This window comes from Bos mutus, chromosome 12 (genome assembly GCF_027580195.1).
Source record: "Bos mutus isolate GX-2022 chromosome 12, NWIPB_WYAK_1.1, whole genome shotgun sequence".
Taxonomy (NCBI): Eukaryota; Metazoa; Chordata; class Mammalia; order Artiodactyla; family Bovidae; genus Bos; species Bos mutus.
In genome coordinates, this window is record NC_091628.1 from 46452395 (window position 1) to 46474459 (window position 22065).

The window sequence follows — 22065 nt, forward strand, 5'->3', positions numbered from 1 at the left end:
TCTCCCGCATTGTAGACAGACAGACGCTTTACCTCTGAGCCACCAGGGAAGTCATTTACTCTGACAGTACTGTTCAAATGGAACCATAAAACAGGTACAGAATGGGAATTAGAATGTGTCAAAAAAGGACTGGAACTACAACTGAATTAAACCCACTTACTCAAATATTTTCTCCCCACAGTTAACCACTGATCTAAAGGCATGGATTAATTAAATTAAAATTGCAATTATTTCAAATTTTATCTATGAGCAAAATTTGACCTTATCTATACAACTTGTTTTGCTGTAATTGTCCATTGATGGTAATGAACTAAAGAACTTTTAAAATACACTGTAACAGATTTTTAAGAAATAAAAAGGGAGTAAGAAAATATACTTTGTACTTGGAAGGACATACCACAGGCTTCTAACATTTAGTTAAAGAGACAATGAAAATTAATCTACAATGCTAATGAATATAAAATTTAATGTCATGCCTATATTTCTCATAAAGAAAGAAACTCTAACGGGCTTACCCTACATCTTTAATGTTAAAAAAAAGTTAATGTTTTACAATGAAACTGCTAAACTGCTACAGATTCACAGAATACACTCGTTATCTCTTGAATATTTTTGATAAAATTATATTATTGCCATTATTTTCAAATAACTTATGATCTTCAAACTTTAGTCTAGATTAGAGTCATTAGTTAATAATTATTTGAATATAAAAATAGAAAATAAAACTCCCAAAATGAAACTTCTTGAGTTCTGTTCCCTCTACTTGCTAGGTAGTACCTAGTATCTTTACCCAGGTACTAGCTGTGTGACCTGGGTCAAGTCAATCGACTGCTCTGACTCTTAGTGTCTTCATCTTCCTTTAAAAGCAGGTAGAACCTACCTTAGGGCTATTGTGGGGAGTGAAAGTGATAACATCTAGCAAATAGTAATCACTAATAATAGTAACTATAATTTTTAGTATAATGGTAATGCTTTAAATTGCATACATACATACTCTTACTTTTTGTCTGGCCTCTCAATTAAAATTTTTAGGTACTTCAAAAATTATATTTTTACGATCATAATTAATCGGATAGATTAACTTCAATTAATAATTTGATTGAAATAATAAAGATAAAATATCAATCTTAGTAAATTATACATGTATGAAGATTCACAAAGTTTAAATATTTGTGCTTAAACTACTGTAAGAATATGGGACACATCCAGAATTTAAGACATCTTCTATTATGCTGAAGAACTAATGTTAAATATACTTTCATTTTGTTTTTTATTTCTACATAAAAATCTAGAATATATATACTGTATCCATGCTTTAATTTCTTGGTTATAACTAAAACACTCCAAAATTAAGAATTTAATAAGAGTATTTTAATAAAATTCAATAATACCCAAAGAAAAATTCTATAAGAAAGTCAATTATATTTGTAATGAATGTCCACCATGTGCCAGAAAGTACCAGAGAATTTTAACAAGATAGAGACAAGATAATAGCCTAGAAAAATCATGGGGAGGTAATTATTAGTCACCAGAAATTAAATTCCTTCAAGTTTCAAAATTAATTGATGAGTTCAAGAAGTAACAAGATTTTCTATCAGCAAGCATCTCCTTAACTGTATTTAAAGCTGTTAACAGCAGATCACAAACATTTCAAAACTTTAGCTATTCATACATAAAGGAAGAATGCCGCAAGAGATATCCACCTGGATTTCCCCTCCACTGGTGAATTTTAGACATGTAGTGTTTTTGTAGACAAATGGCAAGGAGAAAATCAATCAGATCCAATTTCAACAGCCCACTAAATTTCACAATATAACAATGGAAGAAACAACGTGTGTTACATAATTTACAAAAATGTCAAGACGTGTCATAAATCCAAAGACAAAGCAGAACAACAGTATTCTGAGATAGAGAACATTATATTATATTGATGAGTTCACCATATATTTGGCAGACACCAAATTTTATGATAAGATGCTTGAATGCCTATCCCAAATTTATTTTCAAAACAGGAGACTCCAGAAAATAGCCATTGGGAGGATTTTGAGATTCTTGGTAGAGAATAATTATAAGTTATGTATTTGGTTAAAAAATCCTACAGACTTAACTAAAATGGAACGCTCTAGGCAATTTAAAAAGAAATCAAAGATTCACAATACCTTACTTAGCACAAAGAAAAGGAAGAAAAACCTGATGCAAACTTCACAGAATCTCCTGCTTTCATAGAGAATTGCATAGCAGTTACTGCAGATATTGGATGTCATACTCCTCAAAACAAAATAAGTTATTTCCTTTGCAGATGCTATGGCTATATTTCATCTTTTCTTCCCTTTTAAAGATTCTGTCATGTTAAACTGTTACTTAACATATGTTTGAAAGTTAATGTCAATAAAAATTTAATAACCTTATATTTATAAAAAGGCTGTAACTTTTCAGAATTCACAAATTCTCCTTTTAAGAAAGAAGAATTTAGTATCGTGCACTGGGACGAACTGGAGGGATGGTATGGGGAGGGAGGAGGGAGGAGGGTTCAGGAAGGGGAGCACATGTATACCTGTGATGGATTCATTTTGATGTTTGGCAAAACTAATACAATTACATAAAGTTTAAAAATAAAATAAAATTAAAAAAAAAAAAAAAAGAAAGACGAATTTAATTGTTATGATTTTACTGTTACTTCCTTAAAAAGAGAAGAACATGATAGCAAGAATCAACATAGGTTTTTTTCTTTATGTTTTTGTGCATTGTTTGGTAAAAGAAGTTTTAAAACACAACTGGGTAAGAACATTTAAGATCTAATCTCTTAGCAACTTTGAAGTATATATTAATATTAATAATTGTACACATAACACTTTACACAAAATGTACGTTATATCTCAATTTTAAAAAAGGAATGGGAATTCTGATGGCTTAGATGGTAAAGAATCTGCCTGCAATGCGGGAGACCTGGGTTGGATCCCTGGATGGGGAAGATGCCCTGGAGGAGAAAATGGCTACCCACTCCAGTATTCTTACCTGGAGAATTCCATGGACAGAGGAGCATGGCAGGCTACAGTCCATGGAGGTCTCAGAGAGTCAGATACAACTGAGCAACTAACACACCCATACAGTGGGATTCTAAACAGATAACAACTCATAAAAAGCACTTTACTATTTCTGAAGTGCTTTCAAATAATTACTATCACATTCGTATCCTCACAACCTTCTTTTAAAATAAATAGAAAAGTTATTTTCACTACCCCCATTTTACATTTGACAGTAGGAAAGTTCCAGTTGACTAATCCAACATCTCCCATGTAGTCACAGATAGAACTGAAACCTGAAATCAAGTTTCCAGACTGTTCTTATAAATCCGAGTTGTCTATAGATTAGTAAATCTCAGATAATAGCTACAACAGCAATGAAATACTCTCAGAGAGTCAAAACAATTTCTTATTGACATAACCTAATGATATTTTTGTGGAAAACAACTCCCAAAATTACAGTTGATTAAGCTTTCAAAACTTAACTTTCATATATGTATTGCGAATTACAATTCCTCGCTAACTAATAAAAGTGAACTAGAGAAGACAAAAATGTATTAGGTGATGTGACCCAATCACAATTGCTTTATTCATCACAGCCATGTTCTTGAGATCTGAAAACATTCATTTCAACACTTGACAGCATATTAACAGTTTCAATATTGTGGACTTCTGTTCAGTTTGCTATGGGCAAGAGACCATGCCTTTACACAAGCTGGTGGATCGATTGGTCTTTGGTAGAATCTTAGTTTAAGACTCTTTAAGGCACTGATTTATGCACAATTGATCTGATCAGCCATCCAGTCAATGTGATTTATTAGCTAAGATGGCCAAAACCCTTTTTTCTCCTTTTTCATGCAGTAGTAATTCACCTCATTAGAGGTAGAATCATTATAGGAAGTTAGTGAAATAAGAAGTTGAACCTGCCAGCCTGACTCCTTATTTCCCCACAAACTATGGACCCACAAAACAGAAATAGCTGGTCGCTAAACGCAGATCTTCTGTGCCTGCAGGTGGAAGCCAGAGTACTCTCACTGTGGCTAGAGATGGATGAAGTGGATTAAAGGCAGTTCTAACCTTCTTCCACTATGATACATTTCCAGAGAGCACACTTGTCCATTTACCTTCCTGAGAAACTCATTCATTTAGTTTCTAGCACACATTTTTGTATTTATTTAACCACAGTAAGACAAATGACTTATATTATTTTGTAATTATGGTGTTTAACTAAACATAGGACTGGCAATGTGTATAACGGGGGTTGTCAACCTACAGTATACATGTGGATGCATGTGTACACACACACACACACTCCCAGTGTTACAGGAAATCCGATTCTGAATAATTCGCCTATGGGCAAAATACACATTTGTATTTGCCAAACACTTCAATTTTTCTATAATATTTGGAGGGAAAGTGTCTATAGATTTTATTTGTATAAGAGCTCCTTTCCTCTCTTTAAGCTCTATCCCCCAGCCAGATCCTTAATCTTAAATTTCCACTGACCACTGATTACCTCCTTAAATATTTGTTGTTGTTCAGTTGCTAAGTCATATCTGACTCTTTGGGATGCCATGAACTGCAGCACACCAGGCTTCCCTGTCCTCCACTATTTCCTGGTGTTTGCTCAAACTCAGGTCCATTAAGGCAGTGATGCCATCTAACCATCTCATCCTCTGTCACCCCCTTCTCCTCCTGCCCTCTATCTTTCCCATTGGGTAAGATACAGTCATTCCATGAGATGGTTTTGGAACAGAGTATTAACTCACTATCATCTCCTTTTCCATTCAATATGCTGCTGAGAGCTCAAAACTCGGAATGTTTACTCTAGTTGCCTCATCCATGCATTTCCATTTGACTTGGTAGAAATTCCACATATCACAGTGATTTCAGGGGATGGGAGCTGCTAATAGCTTCTCCCTCAGATCTTATCCTTCTTGAAAAGAATAAACACCCTGCCACTTCCCTGCCTGCCCTCACCCACACGATGGAGGTGATAAATGAAGATGCAATACTCTAAAACTAAAGATTTGACAGCCACACATCAGAGTGATTAGGCAGTTCCACAATGTTGTGAGGTGGTCCATTTTTTCACTATGTGCTATAAAAATTGTGAATAGCTTTGATCTAAAAATCCAGATTTGCTTAAACCCCAGTTATGTAATTTCTGTACAAAAGTCTACTATGAGCTATACCTTTGATTCACTTGGATGAATGGCTCCTTAATAATATGCTGAATGAGTGCACAATTTTTATGCTGTTGCTGAACACTGTTTCAGTAAGACAAGCTTTAAAATAAAGCAAAGAACAAGGTAAGCTACAAAACATATGAATGTTTTTTTAACTCTCACAGAAACTACAGCCCCACCTGTCCTTATTATTACTAAATCAGCAATGCCAAAACGCAAACAAGTTTAGATATTGAACCGTTCAAAAGAAACATGATATGCTGTGTATGGATGAATTTGTGGGACTGCATATTTGTAACCATGGGCTTTCCAGGTGGCATTAGTGGTAAAGAACCCACCTGTCAATAAGGAGACGTAAGAGTCTTGGGTTCAACCCCAGGGTCAGGAAGACCCCCTAGAGAAACGCATGGCAACCCAATCCAGTATTCTTGCCTGGAGAATCCCAAGGACAGAGAAGCCTGGTGGACTAAAGTCCAAAGGGTCACACAGTGTTGGACACAACTGAAGCGACTTAGCACAGCAAAGCATATTTGTAACCACATATTCAAAAGCAGAAACCTTTACTGAAAGAATCTCAGATAAAAAATTTGCAATGTCAAAAGCACATCAGTAGGACAAAATATAATTGGGGACCTGGAATTCTTATTCTCATTTAATATTTGGGGCTAATTTATCTAAACTTTTCTTTACTCTTCCCTATTAGTAGAGATTAGTTGAAAACACACAGATTTTCCTGATTTAGATTTTGTTTCAAAACTTTGGCTGAATTATTTTGGTAATTATTGCTGTTGTTGTTTAGTCTCTAAGTCATATCCAACTCTCTGCGACCCCGTGGACTGTAGCTCACCAGGCCCCTCTGTCCATGGAATTTCCCAGGCAAGAATATGGAGTCCGTTGCCATGTCCTTCTCCAGGGGATCTCCCCAGCCCAGGGATCAAACCCAGTGTCTCCTGCACTGGCAGACAGATCTTTTACCACTGAGCCACCAAGGAAGCCCCATTTTGATAATTACCTACTTATTAAAAGAGTTAAAATTTCATGTTTATAATACAGTTTTAAATCTATATTGTCATTTACATTTGGTCTGTTGTACTAATAATAGTAAAATTCCATTGATTTAGATATGTTCAATTTTCCAAATAAAACTCTGCCTAAGTTATTAATGGCTTAAAAGCATATTTTCTTTTCCTTTAGTTAACTGTATTTTTCTGAGCACCAGTTTTATAAATAGAGTAAGACACTCCAGGGAAAATATTGAGCTGTACCTAGTGGCTCTCTGGTTGTTGAAATCACTCACTCTTTAGACTTGTGAACCACAAAGCACCCACAGCTCAGCAACTCCCAGAATAGCGCATGCCACGTCATGTCTTACTGCTTTAACATAGTCTTCGAATTCTATCCTCCCAATATAGCTAAGCTCAATATTGAGGAGCACAGCAACAACTGACATCAGAATACAGTCTACAGACTACAGACAACGTCTACAGAATACAGTTCTACCATAAACATATGCTGCTAATATTTAAAGAATACAAATTTATCTTAATTTGGAACTACTTGGGATAAACACTTTAGTTTGAGACCCCAGATGTTCTTACAATTTTGTCTTGTGTAACTTTGTTCTAAAGTGAATGTATGGCCTAGTAAAATTCTCAGTGGGCTTCTGCACTGGGTTAAATGTGAATGTACAATCTCTGCCTAGTCAAACTACACACTTACATGGTGAGAGTGCCAATGAGTATGTTTCATCAGACGTTCCTGGAGGCTGTCTGGCCAATAGGAGGGGTTTGAAACAGTTCCCTAATCACTGTTGAAATCACTGATAGTACTGTCTGTCCACACTATGACAGACAAAAGCTGAAATGTATTAAACATAGCAATCCATCATCCTGCAGATGGAAAGCAGGAGCCAGGCGAGTTCAGAGGCAGTGACTACCCGCTGCTTAACAAAGGCTGGAGTCCTGACAGTTCAGTCCCTTCCTACCTCCTCACTACCACCCCTCCATCTAAGATGAATGAGTGTAATCAATGAGGGAGAAAGCCTGCTGAGGACTTCAAATTCAAACATTGTTACATTTAAAGTGCTGCTTTTTCCCCCTAATCAGAGCTGTTATTGGAACAGTTTTCTCCAAATATAAGCAGATAGGTATTTAAGTAAATGAATTAAATGAATAAACTGTATATTCAAGAAAGCGCATCCTTAGAAAATACCGCATTGGTATGCCATGAAGTTTGGAGAGCCAGTTTTGAAATAAAGATTTGATACAAACATAAAGGAAGTTTTCTCCAAAAGTCACTCAGTTAAGGTTACGTTTACGCGGTTTGAAGCAACTTAATAGTTTGAATGACCAGGGGTTTAGTTTACGCGGTTTGAAGCAACTTAATAGTTTGAATGACCAGGGGTTTATTATCTTTAAATAAGCACCAAATAGAAATGAAATGCTATTTGCTGAAGTTTAGTTCATTTCTCATACTTGCGTCTAATATGGGCATGAGTCACAAAATAGCCAAAGGGAGGGAAAAAACCCTCAACTGCTAACAGCACATTAACAAAGTGTAGAAACGAAAGACACTTTTCTTTGGATTTCAGCCTTGTCATTTCCAATTTTCTGCTCCTTGGACATGCTTGTATTCAAATTCTGGAACATCTATTCAGCATATCAATCCTAATTAGACAATCTGGGTCTGGAAAGGATGAGAGCTAGGTCATTTGCATAATTTAATCATAAATACTCAGTGATACATATTTCCAAATGCATTTGTACAATTATCTTTTCATCCTTGGGGCAATGGTATTAATATGATTAGGCAATATTTCTGGAAAAAACAGACAAGTATGCACTCTTTTTAACTGCAGCTTAGGGCGATATGAAAAATTAATTAATTTCTGAAGAAAATCAATTTCTCTACGTGACCACATTAGACATTGCTAAACCAAGACTCGGAAAGCTCTCTCAATCACTGCATTTTATCAGATGCTTCCAAATTCTGATTAGTATGTGAACAATTCAATAGAAAAATTAGTAATATATCAAAAAGTAGCTCAAATTTTGAAGAGATCTGTCTACTTTTCATTTCAGGAATACTACCATGCTTTACTTTAATGCATTGTGATTTAACCAGTCAATGAAAAGCCTGTGCTTTTGGTGTGAACTTATCTTGAGTGATCTTTTATTAATGCACATTAACCAATTTCAAGGACAATAGGATAAAGTTACCTTTGAAATGCTTTCTCAAGCAATGGATTTATGTTTATCTAAAATAATCTTCACACGAGACTGTTTATTATGAAAAAAATTAGGTAAACAAATTTATCCCAAAGAGTACCATTGCTATAAGAAAAACATTTTAATACACTTAATAGAGATATAAGAACCCAGGTGGCTAATCTGATTTTTTTTTAAGAGATTCAGCTTTGTATGTTGATTAGTACAAAAGAAAGAAGTCACATTTGTGAGTTTAAATGTGCTATTCTTCTCTTTTCAATCAAATGAAAAAGTAGAAATGCATGCAAATATTCAATATTCATTTAATTTGCATAAAGGTGCTTGAACAAATTTTTGATTCTAACAAGCTCATTTTTCATGCGTTTTGTCTTTCATCCTAATCTAGCATCTGTCATTCCTTTTTGAAGTTATTATCGGCCCAATTCCCTCTTGGACATGGTTGCTGGGTGACCGGTATCTTAGCACCCACTTTGACAGGAACAGATGTGAATCTGATCAAGAGATTTCCCAAGAGTACCTGAAATCACAAACAACTTTTGTGAAAAACAAACAGCGTCCCTGTCATGGGCCCTTATTTAACCCACTCCCCAAAAGAAAGAGCAAAATAAGTATACGTCAGATCAAATAAATACCATTTGAATTTCATTTCCTAAACTTAGAAGAAAATAAACAAAAATCAATTCTATTTTCACACTGTTGAATTGGAGGAATCCAATTTAAATATCAACAGCTCAAACACCCAGCTTGGATAGATATTTCCACGTAATTCGTATTTACTAGATTTCACTAGAGTGTCTACCAAACAAAAAGAGGATTTATTATGAGGACAATTTAGGTAATAAAGGTATTTAAGAGAATGAAAGTCCAAAGACTTCTTGTATTAGGTATGATATAAAATTCTATGAAACATCAAGGGTCACTCTACTTAAAGAGAATTACCTAAAATATAAAAGTTCTACCTCTCTTTTCATGCATTATATAGCAAGATCTTTCAAACTGTTTTTCTTTTTTGCAGTTCACTTGGTGCCCTATCAGTCATTATTGAAAATAGGGCTGCAAAGTGCCACTGAAAGACGAAGAAAGAAACTACACATTATCACCAGTACAAAAGTCAGAATAGGTTGCCTTTCCTAAACTAGGTTCTTTGTAAGATGTGGTCGAGTCACATGATCTATCTCCTTTCCTTCCTTTCACAGTCACGGAATGCACAGAGCAACAGCCATGTCAAATCCCCATGAAACTAGTTGGGTCAAACTTTGAAATGAAAAGAAATATTTGTTGCCTTTAGAAATATGACATCAGAGTGATCTTAGGAAACATCCAAACGATGGACTTAATTTTCAGCTTCATTCAAATGCTGTGTGAAGGCAAGGCAGAAAAATGTTAGCTGACAGTGAAACTTAATTTTGTACCACATGACAGCCAATAAAAAATAATAAGCAACACATGTTTAAAATCCTAAATATTTTCTCCCTGATGATCACGACTTATGATAGTAAGTGGAAGGTACCTTCCAATGGAAATCTCTGTGTTTTTCCTCCAAATTCCAAGAATTGATTGTTATAATCATTCTTACTAGGAATTTTTATGTTTGGTCCTTGTTAATAAAGTAACTAATTACCCAAATGACTTTATTAATGCTAAGTGAAAAAAAAGTGAAAAGTCTGAAATTCTTTCTAGTTTTTATTTTAGAAGGAACTTGCTAACCTCAATTTCAAAATCAATCATGGAATTATTTAACCATTATAATGGTCATTTCATATATGTGACTGGAGGGTATATATGTATATGTGTTGCTTTACCATTTATAAAATGTTTCTATGTATACAAGATTGAGAGCAAGTCATTCCATGTGATGAAGTAGGTTCTAAATCTAATGGTGGTCATTTAATGTTGCCAGTTATAAGCAAAGAGATATTATAATCCTACCATTTTATATTAGTCACCATTTGCATATATGTGATATGGCATTTTGATATTCCAGAAATTAAGCAAATGATTAACATCACTTTTCCAACTTAGGCCCAGTCCACATAACTAAAACAAAACTGGCTTTTATGTATGCAATTTGTCAATGATCTCCTTCATTTGTTACTGCTGGTGGCAAAAGTAGCCTTCTGGAAACATTTTCAAGTGATTCAACTAAAAATAAAATAAGAACTTTAACCTTCTAAAATTTGAGCCTAAGAAAATAAAAATATGTTCGTATAAAAATTTGTATTCTGAAATGTAATCACAGGGAATAACTCCCTGGGAAAAAAGTTTTTTCACCTACTAGGACTGGCTTTTCTGTAACAAGAAATTAATAAAAAATACAAGGTAACTGTTTTACTCTAGGATGCATATTCAAAAGTTAGATATTTTACTTTAAAAAGTAGCATCTTAGTCACATGTGAAAACGAATAGCTGCAAAATTTTGATGGCACTGTGTCTTAAGTGTGAAATGTCCTTCATGAATAGTATTTTGTAAATTTCCTAAGAATATATAGTTACGAAATTTGGGAGTTAAACAGGTGTTAACAGAAAGAAAATCAAATTTGACCCAGAAGGCTCCAATATTAAGGTTTGAATTGGGATCAGTTCATTCCTTTCCCATGGGGTAACTTGTATAAATGTAATTCTATGGTTTCATAAAAGCAGGTCAAGTTTCTATCCCTGGGGGTCTTTTGGCAATTTGAAGCATGGAAGCACTGTTCCTGGCTACAAGTTCAAATCTGCATGTATTGTCAATAGTGTGAAGAAAAAAAAAAAAAAAAAACCGGTCTGTCAAAAGAAGACATTATTCATCTTTGATTATAATATACATTTGTCAGAGCATTCTTAGAAGGTATGAATAAAGGTGTCAGAGGTCACAAGTCATAAAATATTTTGAAACCACTTTTACTAACTTATAAAATTATATGCATATAAGATGATGCAAAAAGGAATGTGAAATATTTTTACTTAGATAACTAAATGCAAAGATGAACTTCTTACCAAATGTCATTTTACAGTTACTATGTCCAAGTGTTTTTATTTTTATTTTTTAATTCTTCAAGCTTTAGATGAGGTAGTCTTTTAAGCAATCACTATTTTATTAATATAAGCTCCTTTCTACTTTGCAAAAAAAAACGCGTGCATGCCTGCACTTTTCTCAATGACGTAATGACTTGACAAATGCCATGGAATGATTGAGAAAGTAATGGATTTCAATTTCACTGGACCTCTACCAGGTGTTTTCAAAGACAATTACAGTCCACTGCAAGAAGTGGTAATACACATCTCCTTATGTAGACCTGCAGATTAACCCATTGACCTCATTCCTAAGTCATCTCATTGATGGCAAAGCTTTTAGAAGAGCAATCTTTTTTTCTTAGATTATGAAATTGTTTTCCTATCATTTATCCACTGATTTTAAAGGATATGCTTGCTCTAAAGTGCAAGCAGCAATGAAATAAACCAATAAAAGATGTAGTACGATGACATCAAGCACTTTAAATGTTCTTCAATAATGTACATTAAACTACCTAATAGTTTAATATCAATTTCATACAAAAAAATTATCAAGTATAAATATTTTTCATAGAGAATTAAAAGTATATCTTAGTTATCATAAAATATAGGTCAAGGAAAATCAAGATGTGTTTAATCACTATCTTAATCACCATATAATGTTGTATTTATAATTATATTTTAAAACATTTAAATATAAACTGCATCTTTCACCCTAAATTAATTTTAAATACAGTTTTCTGTGGTCATTCACTAAAGTCAAATTGGCTTTTCGTGTGTCATCTTATATTAAATAAATTATAGAGAGCAAAATTAAGCTGTTTTTATAATTTGTTTGTCCTCTGTCTCTATGCTGTATATGCCTTTTATGTGCATATGTGTGTAGGTATATACACATATACATATATGTAAAAGCTTTTCTAACAAAGATATTATAATTCCTTAAGCATAAGCATATAGACCACAAATGGGTTAAACTTAATACAAACGAAAACATCCATCACAGAGATTCCTAAAACACTGATCAAAATTTTACACTTGTTGCACACACAAGAACATCCATCCTAGGATAAAATGTGTGATTGGTGAGACTACAATTCAAAATGCTCCAAGTTATTCATTTAAAATCCAGAGGCACTATTAAACTACAAACTGCCTCACTTAAGACATAATTATCATTTCCAAAAAGTTAAGCTAAAAAAATCAAATATTTTAAATATAAAATAAGAATTAATACTATAGATATAGACTACATCAGTATTTAGCAGAACTGTGATGGGTTCAAAGACTAGTTACACCTTCAGTAATTTGTTTAAACCTAAGCAAAATGTTTTTTAAAAATAAGGCTATGAATAAAATAGCTCACCTACTGTTGCTATTAATACAATTTCAGAAAACAATCAGCTTAAGATTTTAACAAAACACTCCTCTGCTTGATGCGTAAAAGTAATGAAATATTTCCTAATTAACATGTTCGAGATTTTTAATTACCTTTACTTTAAAAATGACCATATTTTTTAAACTGAACTAGTAAATTTTTACTAGAAATGCTTCTATGTGTTTCTATAATATAAAATAATTCTCTGTCAACTAGCACTCTTTCTTTCTGATACATTTTCCTTGTCCTTGAAGTAAAGTCTTTCTTTTTTCTGTTGTGACTGGAGAAGTAATCTAATTATTTAGAAAGTTTTGATACCATATATAAATTCAAAGATAAGTTACACCGTGACTTTTAAATACTTCGTTTAACCCTCTGTTAATTTATTCTAAGGACAGGAAAACATTTCTCAATTCTTCAATGTTACTAACCAAAAGTAACCAATCTAATTTGCTGTCCATTTCACATTTGCTTTGAGAAAATCATGCTTGAAAAGCATATCCAATTTTTTGTCAAACATATACACTACCTTCAAAATCCACTGCATAAATCTACTTATAGTTAAATTATTGTTATTCTCAAATTATAGTCAATAATTTCTATTTCCTGCAAGAAACATGCAATATACTCTAGGTACTGTGTTCATCTTAGACAACAACACATTTTAGATGTTTTAGTTAAACAGCCTATTTTTTTTTTTTTAATCATTACTCTCTGAAACTTTTTTTTAAGGCAACTGGCTATTCAGTGTGTTGCCATGCTGCAGAGTTTTAGACACTTGAATATATTTTTAAGCAAAAAAATATAAGACAAATTAAACACATAGAGAATTTTCCAGTTTAGTAAGACATCTTTGATAACTTTCACTCAAGTCACGTATGTTTAAATGTGTAAAAGAATCCCAGCTTGATATCCTGGATCAACTCCAAACTAATATGAATCAGAAAGCAATAGGGCCACACCTTTAACAAAATTTAGTCGTTGAACATTTGGATATCCTATTTAGAAAAACCTACATGCAAATTTTTCCTAATGAGTGACTTAGAATCCTCTTATCTTATAAAATAAGTCCAAATAAGAATACACAAGAAATTTAAAATGCACCCGGCTTGAGGTTTCTGATTTTGGATCAGGTTGTGATTAGCATTATTCTCTATTTATGGTTATATGTACTTAATAATTAAAATAAATATGTACATTCAAGTTAGACAGGTATCTGGAACAGGCACACTCAAAAAATTCTCAGAAACCTTCTCAAAGTATATAGGTGCATCAAAATAAAATGATCCACCATTTAATCCAATACTAATTACTAGACTTAAAATAATAACTAATTACTAGACCTATTCTGGTTTTCCAAAGAAATAATTTGGTAACCTAACTTCACTATTCTAATTGAGTCATTTCTATTCTGTGACATATTCTAAAAAGGAAATGTCAGCAATTAAGTTATTTAAAGGACAGCTAATGTAGCAAAAAATTATTTTTGATTGGAAATACTTCTGACCAATTGAGGAGAAGGCAAGTAAAGGAATTTGAAGACAATGTGGACTCACAGAGGCTCTGGTATGCAGAGATATATGAGATTTATGCAGATCAAGGCCTTTGATATTCCACTTACCTAAGCCCCATTTGGTGGGTTTTTAAAAAATTCAGGTTTTCTTCATTAAGAAGTAAATTATTGAATATAACAAATATAATGGAAAAGAGACTACTTAATGTAGTCGCTAAGTCTGAAAATATAAATACAAATGTATTTTTAATGTATTCTTAGCTAGAATTTTTAGCTGCAGCAGTCACAGAGACAAACACACACACACACACACACACACACACGCCTGACCAATCACAGTGCAGTAACTCAGTAGTTAAAAGAATGGCACATGCTAAGGTCATTCCATTCTCATAATAATTCAAACATAAAATGATAGAACTTAATATTAAATACATATTAAAGCATCCAAACAGTTAACATCAAGTTTATCACGATTTTTATTTATTTTAAAGGTATATAACATCATGTGATTTCTCCCCCTGGTGAGCAATCTGAAAATGAAATCCTGGAAAGATTAAATTCAGGCAAAGTTGAACTTTTTATAAGAACCAAGTAATGAAGACCTTAAAACTAAAATGTTTAGTGAAATCTAAAAGACTCACCTGTATCTATTCAGAAGGCATATTTCAAACTAAATTCCTCAGATACAGATTTAAAGGGAGACATTTTACAACCTGTGAGAGTTTCATATCTTATTGAATTTTGTAATACATGTGTTCTATGTTGCTAACACAATGCAATTTAAATGATTATTTTATGTGATTAACAGAGGCAACTGTGTGAAACAATTTAGTAAAATAATCTGGAAAGATAAAATAGTACTAATTGACAGTCAAAGCACAAACTGTTCTTAAAATAACAACTACTTGGTTGCACATTAAGCTAATTTACAAATGCTACTTACATTCCAAAAACAAAACAGCAAATGAGAAACAATAAAGCGTATTATGTTTTCGTATGCTAGTGAATCACACATGGTAAATCACCAAAGAGAAGAGTTATTTATGCTCAAATCCAGCCAAGACTTTAATCAATACTGGGTGTCACATCTCAGGAGGCTGAGGGAGGTAGTGAGGCAAAAAGAGAGTGGCTAATATTGGTCTCAATAATTTATACTCAATTTCCGTGATATGTGGTAGATTAAGCAAAAAAAAAAAAAAGCAGATTTAGACTAATAAAATGAAGTTTAAAAATTCTGTCTTATATGTAAATGCAAAAATTTTATGCATGAAAACTCTGAAAATCAGCCTATTTTGCAGTTTATTTTACATAATACTTGAAGCTTCACAAAATAAAATACTATATACAAATCAAATTAAGTGTCTCCCGGTATTAACTGTGGAACTCAGAAAGTAAACAAGCATGATCTTTATAACTATGTGCACTTTGTTACAATAATGAATATAATATTATTGGAGACTAACTCCAAGAGAAAAAAAAAGTAGGTTTTTAAAGATATTATCTAAATAACTCAAGAATTTGTATTTTGCAACATAATTTGATTAAATAAGGTAAACCCAAGGTTAGAATACTCTTAGATTTTATTTATGTATTAGCCATTAAACTGGAATTGACTAATATTTAAAAAGCGTTCAGAAATAAGTGATAAGACCAAGCAAACTTTCACGTTTTAGGTCTTTTCTTCTAATTATGCCATATTTTTTTTGAAATGTTATAAAACGAAACATTAGGCTTTATAGGAGCCATTAATCGACTGTAATACAAAACACTTCAAAAGCATAGTCTCTTTTCATTTGAAGTAATTTTTTTAATTTCTCTGTGCCAAGTATCATAATTATCTGTGAGAAGTGAGACTGTATTGTGTTGAAACTTTCTACACAGAGGCATAAACGCATAACTCCGTGCCATGCAATGAAGGAAATGTTAAATAAATATTGCCATTTTCTGTTAAAAAAAAAACTTCTGACAAAAAGAAGCAAGCCAAGAATTAGAAAATAGTTTATACTTCTTATACTAAACTTGCATTCATATATTACTACTGAACAAAAAAAGACATGTAAATTCTCTCAATTTGCTGTCCATAGATGGCTTTGACTTCTAAGACAAAAGAATACTGTCTATGAATAAATGTGTGATCAAACTAACTGGAATCTTTTCAAGTTAAAAACTCCACAAATCTAGGTCTATGTAGGACCCAAATCACAAGCTGGTTTGGAAGATCCTGAGACAAAATCATCTTCTGGTAATATTCAAAGAAAAATTCATTTTCGATAACAAAACAGAATCAAGTCACTTTTCATTACCTGAATTCACAGAAAATCGAATCCTAACCCAAACCTCCAAACAAGCAACTGACTCAGATAAACAGTCTTGACCATCTCCATAATTACTTTTCTCTTGTTGTTGTTGTTTAATGGTTACCAGTTAATTAAGTGACCTCTGTTGCAACAGCCATGTTCATGCAACTAATGTTTAGTTTAAAAATAATAACTGGAGGAAGCTGATCAAGGTCAGATTTTGTCCTTTGACAACTTTTAAATATATTTCCTTATATTTTCTTTCATGTTTTGAAACCCCTATTTTATTTAGCTTTACTATCAAGGAGGTGACAGTCTCTGTTTCATCTCCTTGTGGTAATGACAGATGGCTTCAACATTTATTCTAGTGCTCATAGATAGCACACTAATGCAATAGCCCCAAGCAAATTAAATGCACTCCGAGTTTTTTTTTTTACTAACTTACTGAGCCACTTTGAGTAAGTTTATGAACCTTTCTTTAACATCACTTTGGTTCCTCAGATTTCCTGGTATCTAGATGCTATTAAAAGACATAGTAAGATATATATTCTATAAAAAGTTGAAAGTGCTAAGATTTGATGTTTCTTGCACACTATGTGTGTATTATTTCATATAGTTTGCCTTCTTGCACCGTTCTTCTTCTGCATAAATTATTCCTTTAGATAGTCTCTTAAGTAGCCAGAGGAGAAAGAAACAAGAATGAAAGAAATCAATATATATAGATGAATAAAAAAGGATCTTAATAGTAAGGGAACAAACTGGACTTGAATGAACAGGATAATTTTAGTTTGGGAAATTCAAGATGAAAAATATTTTAGCTATTGCTTCCAATGTAAAGAAATAAGGCAATAACACTTGTAACTATCACTAAAAAGTAAGGCATCACAATGCAAACAGTGTATTTTGGTGAGAGTTCAGTGATAAGTTTTGTATCTTCTTAGTCAATGGCAGAATTAGGGAAACCTAGGAATATATCTGCAACTACACACCCCTTTTCAGTATTTACATGTTATTTAGGCTTGAGAAAGTCCTATAGTTGATAAAAAGATCAAAATGTAACAGTAAATCAACAAACTTACCACATTTAACCTCAAATGGAGTTCTGGAATAACACATGCCATTGTAAAGTATTAAAACTTTAGAGTACTGATAAGATATTTTTGAAGGGGTAAACAGTTTTACTGAATTTAACTTTTCTTGGTTCTGAAAGTTTTAACTCCAGAGCCTTTGTTAACCTCAGGGAAAAAAATAAATATTTAAAAATTCTTTCCTGGTAACTTTAAGAATATTCTCCAACCATATGGTGAGGACTTCAATTCCAAAACCTAAGCAGAAATTTTAGAAAAAACAAAAGCATCAAGGAAATAATTGTAAGACGTGTAACACTACCTGTTTTAAATTGAGCATAACTTCGTAATCTTTGAAGCAGTTTTCTCCAGCAATTTTTTGTGTGTTATCTGAAATAGCCATTAATTATCTAGTACAGTGTGTGCTGTGAGAAACACACAAAGAAGATTCAAGAGCAGAGTGGTTTGGTTACTAAAAGGAAAAAGAGCGCTTCACCAATTTACTGGATAGGTATTTTATCACAATCTTATTTTATCAGTCTTATCTGAAATGGCTTCAGATTTCAACCAGCATTCTTTATAACAACTCCGTAACAATTTTCTGCCCTGATTTAAACAGCTTTAACAGAAGATTTTTGGCAAATATTTTATACTCTGTACACCCAATTGTCTCTGTAAATGATGTTTAGTGATCAAGATTCACCCTCAATCTTTACTGCCACCTGTCCATATTCTTGGGCACGCGCGCATACACACGCGCGTGTTCAGCGTTCACCAAAAAAGAGTAGAAACGAAGGTTCAAAATCTAGATAAACACTCATGCCCCCCATACAAAGAATGAAGTAAACACGGAAAAGAGTTTCTGGCTGGGTCAGGGTAGGACATTTACTGGATTGGAGTTGGAGCCTTTCTCGTGTTCCCAGGGCACTAACTAGCCAGAAGTCTTCCTCCAAGGAAGAAATAGCTAGGGGCTTTTCTACCCCGGTTTCTTTCTGGTCTAGTCCTGCGCCTCTCTCCTTCCCGCCTCAGTTTCCTTAGTTATACTAGGGGCACACATAAAAAGAAATAAAACTCCGTTCCTCCTCCCAATCTTTAAACTTATTTGGAGGGTACCGAAGTTTCCGCACAAATTTTGCGCGCAGTTCCCACGCGCTCACTTCGAGACTCCAACTTTCCCTGCTTTTTACTCGGCTTCTCTGAACTTCTCCCTCCGCAGCCAACGGTGGGGACAAGACGGTACAGTGAGAGTGGGTGGAAAGGATCACTTCTACCCCGAAACTGACAAGTTACCCCACTCCCGCCCCCTCTCGGTAGATCCTCCCCCAGTGAGCGTTCATTAGCATAAAACTGGTCCGGCCGGGCTCAGGGTCCCGTGGCCTCCAGGGTTCGCGCGCTTTGCGGGACCAGGGGAGCCACGGCACCGGTATTCAGGTCCACAGAGCATCCCAGAGCAAAATCTGCACCTGCTCATTGCGTGAGCTACTAACCTTAAAAAAAAAAGGAAGGAAGGAAAGAACAGTTTGGAGAGAGAGCGAGACAGCCAACTGCTGTCTTCCCTCCCCATGTCTCCAGTTCAGCCTCCAAGAGTCCCAAGCACCCGGTCACCTCCCCCAACGGCAGGAACATTGCCGGTACCCTCGCGCCTGCCCCGGGCAAACGTACCCCTTTATCTTCTTTGCACACACACGCTCGCGCGCGCGCGCGCGCGGACACACGCACAGATGCGTGCACACACAGACCCCTCCCCTCCCCTCCGCAGGCTTGCCCTCGGGTCTTCAGGGCTGAACTCAATGTGAGTCCCCCGGGATTACTCTGGCCTCCCGGCCTCTGGGACCGTCCCCCTCCCGACCTCCAAGTGACCCACGTCCTAGGCTACCTCGCGGGGCGCTCACCCCTAGCGCGTCTTCCCGCTCCACGAACCCCGCGGGGCAGGGTTACGACCTCCCTCCGCCCCCAGGATCTAGCCCCGCGTCTCCGAGCAGCCGGGCCGGTGCCCGGCGCCTCGCGGTGGAACCCGGGTCCGAGGGAGCGCGCAAACACTGGCAGCAGCGCTGAAAGCGTTCCCCAGACGTCCGCGCAGCCCAGGAAGGGCGCTGTGGCCCCTGGAATGGCACCATCCGCCTCCTACCCGCCCAGTCCGCCCCGAGACTTGGGGTTCCCGCCAGCCACATCTGTCGAACCCCCGCGTCCGGGCGAGCAAGGGGCGGACCCGGCCGGAAGAGCGCGATCTGGGCAGGGTGAGGTGCCAACTTCTCAGAAAGGTCGGGAGCGGCCAGCGAGCCCCGAGGAAAGGGAGCAGAGGGCCGCGCTCGACCGGGGCGCGCGGAGAGAACGGAGCCAGGCAGAGAGCGAGGGAAGGGCGAGGGGACCGGTTGGGCAGGGACCAAGGCGGCGGAGACTTCCCTCCCCACCCCCACCGTCCCCCTGGCTCTTTACCTGGCGTTGGTGCAGTCATTGTAGAGGGTCTCGAAGTCCTTTCTGGAGATGAGTTTGCAGCGGTTCACTCCGGGCTGGATGGCGCCCAGTCCCCTCAGGATGCGAACCTGCTCCACATTGCACACCACCGGCGTGATCTCCAGCCGCTTCAGCTTGGTGTAGACCGTGTGCAAGCCCCCCACCAAGTGCTTCAGGAACAGGTCGAAAGCCTGGGGCAGGCAGATCAGCTCGCAGCCCTCCACCGTGAAGGAAGCCACTTTGGCCCCCCTCAGATCCACCATTTTGCACTCATTATTCTGGGGGGTGTTTTCCACTGGGGACGGGGTCGAGTACACGGGTTTGCCGGGGAGGGGGCCGCAGCTGCTGCTACTGCTACTGCTGCTGCTGCTGCTGCTGCTGCTACTGCTACTGCTACTGCCGCCGCCGCCGGTGCTCGCGTTGATGGGGGTGCTGGAGGCGCCAACGCCGCCGCCGGCGCTGATGCTGCCGCCGCCGCCGCCGCCGCCGCCGCCCGCGGTCGCCAGGCTGGGGTTGCAGCCGCCGCCGCCGCCGCCTCCGTTGCCCGCGCTGCCGCCGCCGCCGCCGCCTCCGCTGCCCACGCCGCCGCCGCCGCCGCCGCCGGTGGAGGTGACTGTGCCCGCCGCCGCCGCCGCCGCCGCCGCCGAAGCGATGGGCTCCGGCCGGAACAGAGTTGGCCCCGAGGACGCCGGGGGCCCGATGGACGGAGCCGGAGACGAGGTCGCAGAGGAGGTGGAGGTGGTGGTGCCGGAGGAGGAAGCAGACGTGGAGATCGGGGGTTGAGGGGGGACCAGCTGGGTCGGAGGGATCAAAGCCGCCGGCACTGCCATGGTCACATATAAGGGGGAAACAGAAGGAGGAGAAGCGAGGGGAAAAGTTGCCACACACACACCCCCGGGGAGGGCGAGGGAGGGAGAAAAGGGGGGAGGGAGAAGGAGCTAGGGGGCCACAACCACCACAACTCTGGGAGAGAAGAGAAGAGAAAGGGACAGAAGGGGGGAAAGGAGGTGAGGGTGAGAGAGCGAGCGAGCGCAAAAGGGGCGAGCGAGAGAGGCGCTCTGGAGAGAAACGCACAAAAGTGTCCCGCAAGTCGAAATGTGAGTCCTCTCCGGGGGCTGGGATCGGGGGTTGGTGGGGAGGGGGGGGGGTCGGGCGGGGGCGGGAAGGGTCGGCTGTGGTTGTGTGGGTCCCGCTCTCTAGCACAAAGTTAAGGATGAAGGTGAAAAGGAGGAGGTTTGAAGGACTTGGGTTCTCCCTGGCAAGTACATTGATCAAAGATTGAGAGGGGAATGACAGAGAGAAAATGAGCTGAAAAGTGCAGGCTGCCGGCTGGACGAGTTGTTGTTGTCACACGGTGCAGAGGGGAGGAGCTCCGGAAACTTGAAATACCCTTTGAAGCCGCAAAAACCTCACTCACTAGTATTAACCCAAATTATCCAACCAGGAACTCGGAGCAGAGACTCCGAGAGCGCGAGACCCAGAGAAAGCGAGAGAGCGGGGGAAAAGGGCGGGGAGGGGGGAGAATAAGGAAAGAAACTATGGGAGGGACCGCGAGGAAAAGCCGAGACCCAGAAGTGGCGATCAGAAAGAGAGACCATCTACTTTTCTACTACCGTTAGATTGCATGTCTTAATATTACATTTCGTCTGAGAAGACTCGTAATTTTTTCCAAAACCGTCTAAGCAATCGCCTGCCAACTTAAAGAGGAGCCAGAGCGCTCCGAGCTCTCCTTCAAGGGATTTAGGATGTATCTTGGCTTTTTTTTTTTTTTGGCAAGAGACATAAATGAAAACACATCCCCTGACTTCATGATTATTAAGAAATTATTTTGAGGAAAATCCACATGAAGCAAAGCGTATGTTTTCTGTATCTGATTATTTTATCTGTCGACTCAACTATTTATTTGTTTAAAGGTAGTGAAAA

At 37.3% G+C, this 22065-nt stretch overlaps 1 protein-coding gene across 2 annotated transcripts in view; it reads right to left on the reverse strand.

Annotated features, from left to right (window-relative positions):
* Positions 1 to 21604, reverse strand: part of DACH1 (dachshund family transcription factor 1) — a 480275-nt gene extending 458671 nt beyond the window's left edge. The window contains exon 1 of one of the 2 annotated variants that reach the window (XM_070380571.1): positions 20125 to 21604. In XM_070380571.1, the coding sequence (XP_070236672.1) occupies positions 20125 to 20972 (848 nt within the window). In that variant the 5' untranslated portion in view covers positions 20973 to 21604. The remainder of the gene's footprint in view (positions 1 to 20124) is intronic. The other variant, XM_070380572.1, reaches the window with a different exon arrangement.
* Between the last annotated feature and the right edge of the window lie 461 nt (positions 21605 to 22065).